The 12,745-nt window shown below is 41.0% G+C and overlaps 1 protein-coding gene across 14 annotated transcripts in view; it reads right to left on the bottom strand.

The window, feature by feature from the left end:
- Nucleotides 1-12,745, bottom strand: part of svila (supervillin a) — a 76,515-nt gene that overhangs the window by 43,090 nt on the left and 20,680 nt on the right. For 5 of the 14 annotated variants that reach the window (XM_076887924.1, XM_076887920.1, XM_076887925.1 and 2 more), the window contains exon 1: nucleotides 4,820-5,321. The exons of 2 other annotated variants lie outside the window; for them this stretch is intronic. In XM_076887924.1, the coding sequence (XP_076744039.1) occupies nucleotides 4,820-4,877 (58 nt within the window). In that variant the 5' untranslated portion in view covers nucleotides 4,878-5,321. Of the gene's footprint in view, nucleotides 1-4,819; nucleotides 5,322-12,745 lie in introns of those variants that run through there. 7 more of the 14 variants (XM_076887926.1, XM_076887923.1, XM_076887922.1 and 4 more) reach the window with 3 other exon arrangements.

Genomic DNA, 12,745 nt, shown 5'->3' on the forward strand with positions numbered 1-12,745 from the left:
ACGTGCGGTTCTGGCTGCACTTGGACCTCTGAGTAGCCAGAGCTGTGCAATTTTGGGAGAAACATGTGGTCCTACTTCCATCCCCTCCGAGATCACCTCAAGGTCAAATCCCCCCACCCCATTAAACTTGCCCACTGCTCCACCCAAACTCCTAACATCTCCCCAGTGGCTACCCACCCCAAACTAACCCCCGCCCCTCCCTTCCCCATTCCAGATCTGTTAGTCCCTGTTAAAGATGTTTGGGTTGATGCTTTCAATCCCTCCTACTTAAGCAAAACATCATCTGAGACATTTGAGAAGAAAGGAGGCCTATTTGGAGAAGGTGGTGTGCGGGTATGGGTTTAGGGGTAGTTGAGTATTGTTTCAGCTGGATGGAATAGGGCTGCTGAAACACAGTGAGCCTTGAATGATAATCTTATTCAGAGTTGACTGCGTTTTCTTTTGACCAGAGTCAAAAAGATTAAGTCAACATCATTCAAGCAGGTATAAAGTCTCTTTACTGATCACACATAGATGAAGTTTAGATTTTATACAAGCTTAATTGCAACTTAATCTTTGGCAGTAACAGACTTTTGAACATCTAATTTTTGAGACCAGCAAAAGGTTGAGGAAGCTATTATTTCTTGATATTTCTGTGATATCATCTCAGACAGATTAAGGTCAGGACTAGGCCATTTTTTTTCTTAATTTAGTTGTGCTCTTTGGGTCAAAGTGTTTTCATCATTCCATTTTTTCCCCGAGATTCAGATCTAGAACTGATATCCTGGTTTTCTCCTATAAAAAGCTGAATCCATTGCTCCCTCGTGACTACGATGCTCCCTCCACCGTGCTTCACACTTGAAACGGTAAGGCATTCGTGTTCGGTGGTTTTCTCCTTTCAAACAGTATTTTTTTTTTTAAAGCTTAGCTATATGTCTAATTCATCTTGTATATGTTTATTTGGTTTGCACCTAGTATTTTTTAAATTACAGTTGTTGAGATTTCCATTAGCAATAGAAAATGAGACAGTCCTGAATTAAGCTTCTCACAACTTTGAGTTAAAGCTATAAATAAATGCAATAGAGAGTTTTCTACACAATGGAATGACCACTATTGACCAAACGTCAGCTACAAAGCAATACGCGATATTGATGATACACGAAGCAGTATCATTTAACATGTGGATGACTTTACAAATGTAGCCTTCTTTAAACAAGTAGTGTTGAATATTAGACTGCTGTACTGGAGGGCAGCCTTCCAGCTCTGGTCCAGATGCCAAACTAAACATGTGACTGTGTTGGGCTCAACTGTCACAGTTAGGTTCCAAAACTCTTCAATAAGTGAAGGCTTTGTTGAGCTCCACAGACCACAGCTAATAGCCATGTTGGAGACAATTGAGGTGAAGTGAAAGACAACATTTATCCAGAGCTAACAATTACAACTCCTCGTAATTTAAGTGAAATCGAAACCTTTGTTACTGGTAAAAAGCCAACGTGTGTCTTATATCCCACTGCTTGTTCAAGAAGCATAAAGAAAGAAAGAAAGTGATCATTTACCCTTTCTCCACAACTAATGCTATCTTTTACATAACCATACTAAATTGATACAAATTGTTGGGTGTTTTAATACAGACTACCACGGCCACAGCAACCACAAGATTACTTTAAAAACATCCACAATATTGCATCGCCATTTCATCTTTCTGTACTGTGATACCCACATGGAGCCATGAATGCCAGGTTAAAGGAGGTGAAGTCTGATGAAATCTAAAGATGTCTAATGCTGTTAATTTAATGAGTAAACTGGAAATACATGAGAATAAAGGAGTTAATTTACTAACATTTGGATAAGAAATAATAATAAAAAAATAATAATAATCAGGCTTGTTCGAAGGCATTTTTGAGGCTCAAAATGTGGTTTTAGTGCCAGGGCTACAGTTGGGTTATGGTTAGGTATAAGGTAAGGGTTAGACATTAATTTTTCATGGCTAGAGTAAGCATTGCCAATTAGATGTCCTCACTAAGATATGAAAGTGTGTGCGTGCGCGTGTTATGAAGCACACCGGTTTCAGTACTCGTCCACCTTACCCCAATTGTTCTTGGCATCATTCATGCTTTTCAGATGTCTATAATGTAAGTGGTCAGTGGATTTAAATGTTTAGGAATAACAAAACTGAAAAATATCTTAATTTCCATTTAAATTATAGTGTGAAACAAAACCAGATGTAAAGTTTAACTAGCTGCTTTTGCAAAAAATAACCCACGCCTTCTTACCCTTGGGGGCAGCCGTCTTATGCTATTGTGAAGTCTCAGACTTAATTCTTCACAAACCAGACCTGTACTCCTTTTACACCTCATATACTCTATATGCTGTGGCATGTGGTCCATCAGGAGTGACACCACCCTCCACCACCATCCCCACGGTTCCCAGAAAGGGCCTCAATTCATTCGTCATTCCAGACACAGGCATAAAAACCTCCACAAAGATCACAGATGTCCCACAGCCTTTGATGCTGGCTGTAATCTACAGAAACACTATGGCTGCTATAGCCGCAAGGGAATACGCCAGGAATTCCTCAGCACTGTGCCCCGTGTGTGTCGACGACGCTGTAAAGGCAGCTTGATGCAGATAAAACATGAGGATAAAATCATTTCACGATTCAGTGGAGTGTCATTGAGGTTCTGAAGTGTACAAGCCTTTTATGTGATGGTATCAAAGGTTGTTGTATAACACTGTCTGTTAACAAAGAAGCTAAGTTAACTTTGGAAAGGCTCTGATAAACTTGACAGTAACATGAGGCTAAAGCTCCATGTCTTAACCCACAATACACCCAGTGTGGCAGCCAAAGAGGCATCAGTGGCTGACCATATGTCTAATTTACGATCCAGGATTAACTTTGATTCCTGGGATTACAGCAGGCCCAAAAGTAACCACCCTTTATCTGTATGAATTACATCACACCTGAAGTGCCTGACATTTAAGTCTCAGCACCCCCCACCAATTTTCCAGTTGCCCACCGATTCTGTGTGCTGGGAGGCTCAAGCTGCAACTAAAGCCTCCACACTAACAGGAGCTTAAGAATTAAGGCATTGAGGGGGGGGGGGGGGGGGGGGGGGGGGGGGAAAAAAAACAGATGGAGAGACAGAAATTAGGTGAGGCCACTGCTACCAAACAGTGTTCTAAGCACAGGGATGCCACAATAAGCCAATTAGGTCTTAAACACTAGTATTAATGGTTATAAAAGCAGTTCAGCTGCAAAGTCTGAATGAAAGCGTACTTCTACAACCTAAACTCCTCAAACAAGCTTCAAAGCACATCCTCCTCCGAACAACACAAGACTATTCTGTATGCTCACATAAAAGCCTGACACTGAGGGCCACCTGCTGCAGATTCACATCCATCTTAACACAGACAAGCAGATCTAAACACTCAGGTGTCAGTTAGAAAATATAATGAGATGCATTCAGACAAACACAGGTATCAACTAGTGGGTGTATAAACAGGGGTGAAGGAAATAATGCAAAAACTGTAACGTAGACCTCAACACTGATAATATTAATCTGTGATGCCACATTGTCTCTAATGCCGAGTACTGACAGGTACAAACATGTCAGTACTTCTCACATGTTTGTACCTGTCAGGACGTCAGCCAGTGCTTCTGATATACACAATATGACATTTATATATTACAAAGCCATGAATAATTGGGTCATTTAGAGCACTAGACCAAGCTTTGCGTTCTATTCAAACCTTTCGAATTCAAAATTGTTGATTAATGATTGACAGCACGGTGGTTAGCACTGTTGCCGCACAGCAAGAAGGTCCTGTTTTAAGGAGGTTGTCGTTTTGAAATGGCGTTTTGCGATGTATTTGCTGGCTTTTCACTGAATGCTGTTCTTGTCCCGTTCACAAATTTTGTCTGAAAGAGCTGACCTTAAACAAGAAACTCAAGTTCTGAAGCAAAAATTTTAACAAAGTTTTTGCCAGCAGTGAAGTTGCAGTGTGCCCTCTGTTGGTCAACCTATGCAATGACCCTTTCATTTTTCAACTTTTATAAATGACAATACTGACAGATCAGACACTACTAGCTTCTCTGACAATTCGCTGTTATAAATGAAGGACATGTGTAGTGAAAACATTTAGTCAAATAAATTGTGTCAAGTACAAAAATATGTTGAAAGTAGATATTTCTGCAACACCCCATGTCTTGCTTAAAAATAGTTACTTTGTCCTGATTACCAGGTTCTCCTTTTCCCTGCACATGGAGACCGTCTTTAACAGCTTACTGAGCTCAGCTATTCACTGCTCTCTTATGACACAGTGCTTAAGTGCTATGCAACAGATCATATCCATACAGCATCTCTGTGTCCATCTCTCTATATCCATCTCTATCTCTCCATATCTATCTCTGTATCTAGACTGAAAAGAAGAAAAAAAAAAAAAACCTACTGAATACACCTAATGACCCAAATCCAAAGTCAGTAAATTTTGTTTAATTCAGTGCAAAACCATATACGCCTTCACAACACATCCATAAAACTACTTTTTCAAACGTCCAAGTAGGTATGGAGCCTTGAAATAGCTTCCTACATAAAACAGCCCCCTGCAGTATTAAGAATCCCTCATCTTTACATAGTGTCCTTGGAGGCTACAGCTGCAGTGCAAGGACAGCTGGCTGGAAAGCAGGACAGTGAGCAGAGAGGAAGGGAGTCTGCGGTTTGTTGCCTGCCAACTTCTACGAGCTTAGAGTCCCAACAGCCCAAACCAGAGTAACCTGTCCCCAAGCTCACTGCCTGAGCTACAAAATCTGAGCTGCAGAGCCCTAAGTCACTGCACTTACCTTGGCTGCAGAACTTGACGTGACTCAGGTAATTCGAGATCCATGGATTCCGGTACATTTTGGCAACAGAGTCAGGTGAGAGTTTAAGACAGAAAAGAAGTGAAAGACACGGGAAGACAGAACAGCTGACCGAGAAGTGATGCAACTACAAAAGTACTCCGTCAGTGCTCCGGGACAGGCAGAGAGGGAGGGAGAGGCGAGTCAGGTAGTATTAGAGAGAAGCAGGATAGAGGGAGGGAGGGGGAGAGAGAAAGATGTCCCAGCCGCAGTACCAGCATAAGCAGTGGTGGTCCTGACAGGCAAACAGAGGAGTGCTCAAGCTTTTGCTGCACTACACCTCTTCTCAGATTCACTCCTCTGCTCTGGCTCCTCTCACCAACCAATGTGGACTAACCGGTGCCCGCAATAACAACAACCTGCAGGTCTAAAAGCTGCTCAGCATGGGCTAAGCTCATTAGCCAAGGGAGCAAAATTAGGCCCCTTCTCTACTGCAGACTGGAGCAAAGTGTCCTGCATGCTTCAGAGTGAGCCTCAGAGAAGAGAAAGAGAGAGAGAGAGAAAAAAACAAAACAAAACTGTGCATGCATGAGAGAGAGAGATAGTTATGCGAGTCCCACGAGAGCACTGCCTTCCCTTGGCTCACACACTCGAGTGGGATGCCAAAGAAACCGGTGCAGAGCGTCAGAAAAGGGAGGGAAGAGAAATAGTGCGGAGTCTGGAGAACGAGAGTGGAAATAATGAGGGCAGGAAGAGAAGACGAGAAAGTTCAAATGACCCTCTCAGTCTGATGAGAAATTCCAGTCATCTCTCAGCAGGGACAAAATAAAAGGAACAGCATGGAGCTAGGCAGAAAAAAAAAAAGCTGGGAAGGGCAAAGAGAAGGTACGAAAGAAAGAGCGAAACAAAGTCAGGAAAAGAACGAAGGAGCGTGCGAGCTGTAATGGGGGAAACAGAAATGTGTCTGCTCGTGACTAATGTTACCATTACACCAACAGTTTGCTTCTTCCTAGAACAACTAATAAGAGGTGCAAAGGGAAGAGAACTAGGTTGATTTATTGATATCCCCACAATTCTCCTTTTAACACACTAATCAAACGTGTTTGTGTGATTCAAGCCCACATACACCAATGTTACACAGTGAGTCATGGCATGTAGAAACCCATTCTATTCTATTGTATGAATATGCTTTACGTGATTGCCAAGAACAAGACAAATGTGCTTGCACTCACACACCTCACCTATACGTCAATGTGACAACGACATGCTTATCACTGTAGTGAGAGGGCACTACAGGGAGGCTGGCACAGTGCCTGATGGTGCCTTTAACAAGATACTGTGGGGGGGGGGGGGGGGGGGGGAGTGATGAATCTTATCTTTCTGCAGCACACAGAGAGAAAGCTGTCAGCGCCAAACACACAGCAGTCAACATAAAGCAGATCTTTTGGATGGAACCAGCCACAAATGTCAGTTTCTCAATTCAGTGGCTGAAAGGTGTCAAGGGAGGGGGAATAAAAACCACCTTCTTTAAAATATATTCATCTCAATGGAGCTCTTTTAAAACTTCCTGCAAATCTAAACTAGGTTATTGGACTGTACCGAAAGCACAAACATGCATCCATCATAACATTTGACGAAGAACATAAATCAGCCTTTTCCCACCACCTTGGACTATAAAGGTGTGCTAAGATGTAACAGGACTGTCTGACGATGGTGTGTAAACTGTAGAGGTGGCATGTCTGGATCCCTCTCCAGGATGAGCTCATCTGGCTCAGCGTGTGAGTGGCGCACATGCACACATCCATCACAGAGCTGCCAGTTCACACCGTGGCTGAGTGGGTGGAGAAAGCGCTACCTGCACGCAACGCTCAAAGTGTTACTTTCAATGTCAGTAGTTTCGCAGACTGACAGACACCTGACAACTGATGCAGTGTATTCATAAAATGAATGAGTTTGCATACAAGTGAATTTTACCTAAGGAGATAAAGGAGCTAGAGGACACCGATACTATCAGCCAAAGCTGGCCGTTAGCCGACCTTTAGCTACTGATAATCACAACTGCTGATAAATGGGGATTTCAAAACGCAAGAAACACCCATTGACAATATTATGAGTGTTGCTGTTTAACTAGAGGCCACTCTGCAACTTCCCTGTTCAAGTGAGATTTCAGGTCCTAAGTTTTAATTAACCCTCAGCTTTCTGCCTTTTACATATCAGTGGGCCTTTCATGCACTCTCAAAGCTTCGACATGGCATGACCAAAAATACCTACAGTACTTTCAGTAACAGGGTATGAAGGCTGGAGATATACTTTAGATAAACTATGCAATGATTCGTGCTGAAAAACAAATTATTTAACCATCAATGGTCTGAGGATGTTTTTTTTCCCCTTTTGAAAAGGTTATCAGAAGAATATGTTAACAGAAGCATCGTCTTTTAGTCTCATCCACTCACCGTGGGTCCGCTTACAGCATCAGGCAGTTATCCGTTTCCATCCACCATTCAGCGTTTACAAATGCGTGCAACCAAAGCCTGCTTAAATCTGAATAATCACCAATATCACTCAATATTGTCCTTGCCTACAGTCTCTGTATGTTCATACCTGTTTACAGAAGTTAAGGTCAGAGGGTTTGAATAATTAACCAAAATCCTCTTTAAGCAACTTCTCAATAAATTGTTGAAAACATGCAGAAATTTATTTAATTTGCACTTTTAATTTAAGTCAACCAGCCACTTTAATTATGTGCATTTAGCCATTTGTCTTGCCGTTAATGCCAACATATTAACCCCCCCCCCCCACCCCACCCCCCAAAAAAGAAAAAAAAAACAAAACCACATACACACCACCCACACATATTTCTAAATGTGTGTGGCAACTGTACTAATGACGAAGAAAAACTTTTACCTCCCATCTGGATGTCTGCCTTGTATGTAATGTTTGATTTTGACTCATCGGCTTTAGGGATGACATCAGTTCAACAAAACCACTAGACTGCTTCTGCCCTGTTATTATCAATCATGAGTCTTCAGTGCCAAGGGTGGGCAAGACTTTACAGGTTGCTGCAATGATGCACTGTTCTTGTTTTCTTCGTCTTTGTGGTGGATAATCAGATTTTACTTGGCAGGATTACAGGATGACGCAGTACTGTATAAACAAGCGCACACAAAATAATTTTAAAAGAAAAAGATTTTTAAAAGCTGTTTCATCAAATATGGGGAATGTGAACAGAGTATTGTTTAATACTTCAAACAAATCAGATGACCTAAGCCTGCTACTGATTACCTAATTTAAAAATCAGTGTTTAAGCTTAATTTCACTGTGTTTACTTCTTTTAAACTCTTTTTAAATCCATGTTATAATGAAACACAGAAAACAATTCCCATTTACTCTCCTTAGAAACTCTGTGGGAGCTTGCGTTTGCTCCTGTAAATGCTCACATGCAGACTATAAACCAGCCTACAACACGTAAACGAATGGTTGAATGGAGACCATAAACTGGAACAAATGGCAGCGAACATAGAAATTTAAGACATCTTTGCTGTAACACAGAAAAACACTGACGCCCATGATGAGGGTATGTAAATGTCTGACTACAACTGTGTTTCTATTGAACGAGAGCTTTTTGAGGAAACCACTAAAGTATCAAAACTCATCTATTATATGAGAAGTGAGAATTTGTTCTGATGGTCAAAGCTTAGGGATGATGGGTTTATGCCAAAATAAGCATGCATTCAGTGTGAGTGCAAAGCTTTTGGTATGGTCAGAGATTGTGACAGCTCAATACTGACGCTTGGAATGATAGTAAATAATTCACAGTATTTTTTTCTTTAAGGGCAAGTATTAAAATAAGTTGAATTGTCACATGCAGTCATTCTGCTAGTTTGCCTAAGCAAAGCCTAAGCAATAAAAACTGAAAACAACTAAATTGTCAGCTAATCAATTCATAGCTTAAGCCATGAAAACAAATGAAATGTAACTAGCATGAAAAGAAAAGTAGCTTAACTGTTAAAGTTATGAAAGTAATATTTCAGATGAAGCTGCGTTACCCAAGATACTTTAAATATGTACTACAAACAGTGTCATTTGGTACGTAAGCAGTCGGTTGTTAAAATGCGAGGAGGTATGGGTAGGTTAAGGCGTTAAACACTGTGAGAAAGACACTTTACGTTTTTGAAGTTTAGCATGATTGAGAGTGAAGAAGTTTGTGCTTAATATCATAATAGCAGAGACACACCTCACCACTCATCATTCCCCAGATGTTCACATTCAAGGTGGACGTTGTTTCAGTCTGGACAAGCTCACATGTGCAGCCAGTCATGGGGTCATTATTAGATAAACACTTCCAGATAGGACATGTTTGCACTTAGAATGACCCCCTGTGTGGAGAGGCATCACAACGTGTCTGCGAGGAGAGAAGTGCCTAATGGCTGCATCACATTCCCGGTTGGAAAACCTCTCTAAAGACAGAGAATGTGGAGAAAGAGGGAAAAGAGCGAGCTTTTCCAAGGTACTCTCTTTCTCTGGGCTCTTTTGCAGTGCTCCTAGAAATAAAGTCCAGATTTATAGCATCCCCGAGGAAAGATATCCGTTTTGTCTGGCCAGAGAGCAGTGCACGGTTCCAGTGCATGTGGCCATGCTGTCTCTGCAGATACATAACAGAGCTCAAACCCCGGCATCACAGTCATAAATTCCATATAGGGGGGCTGCCGAATGAAAGGTAAAGATATTCATATGCACACGTGAAGGGAGTTAGAGGAGGGGAGGCTGAGGATAAAACTCCATTTGCCATGTTGTTAAATGTCTTTTACTGGGCATGATGGGTTTTCAGTATGATGCAAACAGATTCTTCTAGGTGCCCTTTGACCTTCAAATAGTGTGTTAAGACAGAAGGTTTTTGCAACATGTCACTGACAACTTGATCTCAATATAGAGCGATTACTTTAAAAGAAGTTTGGTTCCTCTCCCAGTCTGGATGCTGAATTTATTGGAGGTTTTTGAACTTATGACTACTTTAATTTGGACCATTTTAAATCATCAGACGAACTTCACACTCATGAACTGATGCCAATATCCCCATCTCCATGATCACTAATTTTTTGTTCTTATAAATGTAACCCCACAGTGATTCTGGGTCTGCTGACCCTTCTTAGAACAGCTCTGTATCTAAAATAAAATGCCAAAACCACCCAAATATGATAAAACAAGGTTTAAAGTCTTCTCTTCAACTAAAACACAGGAGTGCCTAGAAATGTTATATTTTATAATATATATGAAAGACACAGCTGCTGTCCCATCATGGTTTCTGGACTCATTTTGCATCATTAACATTAGCCTCACGTCAGTTTTATGGAGAAGTAGGGCTGTGCCATTTCATAGCATCTGCACACATTTCTATGCAATATGAAAATGTCACATTGTTAGGTCATTGCAATGTCTTGCATCCAAGTTCCATAGTATGAGCAATGAGTGTGAGAGCTCCATGCCCCCTCCGTTTATGATTTACTTCCTAAAAAGGGAGGTACTTGAACAACCTTCAACAAGGTATAGTATTTTCAACATATGCAGATATTTAAAAAAAATAATAATTGTGATGCAACTTTGAAGCTAGGCTGTCTACCCCATCCAGAAGTGAAAATAGTTAGACCAGATGGTGGTGTACCAATTTATCATCCAATGCTAGCACGCTTATTAGCAAGTTACATTCATAAATTGTATAGAAGTGACAACTGCTCCCTAAAGGTGGGTGGGTTGTGTGAAATAAAAGGACTGAACTGAAGAACCGTTTCTAAACATTTTTCACCCAATAAAAAAGCCCAACATATGTATTCCTATTAAAAGGGCTAGTGTTAACATAAGTTGGCTAGCTGACTCAAATATGAAACTTTATGGGATACCTGAGCTCTGAAAAGCCGTTCAGGTCAGATATATCAGACCTCAAACTTCAAAAGACGTTCCTGGACAAGATCTTAAAACTTCGTTATCAACTTGCTTTCTGAACGGACTTTGAAACTTTACAGTTATACTGAAAATAGATCCTGCAACGCTGACCTTCTCTGGCAATAGTGCTCTATTAACCCCCAGAAAACCCCCCCCAAACACCTCAGCATAGCTTTCCCAGAATAACACAGATAAGAGGTCTTAAGCAGACTTCATTGTCTCTGAAGTGCTCCAGCAACTCAACTCTAGGCCCAACACAGAGTTAAAACATGAGCTAACTAATGTTCTAATATTGTATTACTTTTTAAGAGGGACGGAGGTGGAAAATAATTTAATTACCTTAATTTCCCATAAAGCCATTAGAAAAATGTCATCCCTTATTTTTGTTAATCTTGTTTGTTTTTTCCTCTGCATTTTGGTTTTTAATTATCTTTGTTTAAACAAACAAACAAATAAATAAATAAAAAGGTGAGTGAAAAAGAAATACTCAGTGCATCATGGGTAGCCCCCAGGAGCCTTGATCCATTGCAGTGTAACTCAGGGAGGTTTTGGGGTCACCTGAACCAGCCCTAACTATAAGCTTTATCAAAGGGGGCCTGAAAGCTGAAGGCTCTGCCTCCCATTGTACTTTTCCATGCCATAGGAATTACATGTACGGCAGCAGTCTGAGAGCAAAGTGCTCTACTGGGGTGATACAGTAAGATAAGATAACGCCTGATTATTTAAGACCTTATATGCGAGGGGAAGGATTTTAGATTTAATTCTGATTTTTAACAAGGAGCCACTGTAGAGGAGCCAGTATAGAAATATGAAAATATGCTCTCTCTTTCTGCCGATACCAAACGCAGATCCAATACCTGCAAATAAATGTGAGCTTATCTGAAGTCTACTTTGAATAAATTATCCAGAAAATAACATAACTCAAAAAAAGAACCTCAACAAATTTTGATGAATTATTTCCTCCCGTGATTAAGTACCTAAAATATTAACAGTCAGTGGACAACACGCTTTCCATACCTGTAACTGCAATTAGGATTAATATGTAATTATATAAGCCATCTGCTCCTCAATGATTATGTGACCCACGAGGCATGTGATGCACCTGCAAAGCTGAAACAAGTCTAAACTACCCGATTCCAACTGAGCCCTGGGGAAACATCTATACCCAAGTCAGCGTGCGTACACACATACACGCGTCCGCACACACAGCTTTGAGCGCTTAAATAAACACGTGTGTGCTTTAGAGTGATAAACACTGCACATCTGGTGAGAGGAGAGAGCGCTACAGAACCAAGATTCTTTATCAACTCTGCTTGCCAGAGAATTTGTTTCCACCCTCAAGCGCCACGGACACCTTCCCAGGAACTGTCATCCTGGAGGATGGGAATGCTTAAGGGTATGGATAGAGATACTGGAGGAAAGCTCATGTCTCGACCCAGAGTGAGGCGAGCCAGCAGAGTGGAGGCTGCCACTGGTAAAGGGAACCAAATGTAGCTACAATGATCAGTGCCTGGCAAGATGTAATTATTTCCAGAGTTAAGAGCTGGGAACTCAGTGAACTATGGGCTTGGTAGTCCAGCTCTGCTATGTCCGAATAAACATTATCAATGGCACAGGTACTCAGCTAAGAGCAATGAAATACCTAAATAAACTCAACTATTTTGCTAAATAGTCTCTCCTAGCAGTGATCGTCATGTCTTGGCCAGCAAAAGCAGACGTGGCAAGTCAGCCCCCGTGTTTGACTTCTACATGGTGATTTAAAAAAAAGAACAACGCTTTACCTTGAAAGCATTTCAAGCACGGATGCAAAGTCCCAACTTTTTCCAGATTCATTAAGATTGGCAGATACATGAAACATAAAGGTATCTGCCAATACCAAGTGCAGATCCATTAGTAGGGTTACATTCATTTTTATATCTCTGAGGAAGAGAATTGATCTAACTTTTTATAACAGAATGTAAAAAATAAATACATCGAAAAAATATATACCAT

This window comes from Maylandia zebra, linkage group LG9 (assembly GCF_041146795.1).
Source record: "Maylandia zebra isolate NMK-2024a linkage group LG9, Mzebra_GT3a, whole genome shotgun sequence".
In the NCBI taxonomy this organism is placed as follows: domain Eukaryota; kingdom Metazoa; phylum Chordata; class Actinopteri; order Cichliformes; family Cichlidae; genus Maylandia; species Maylandia zebra.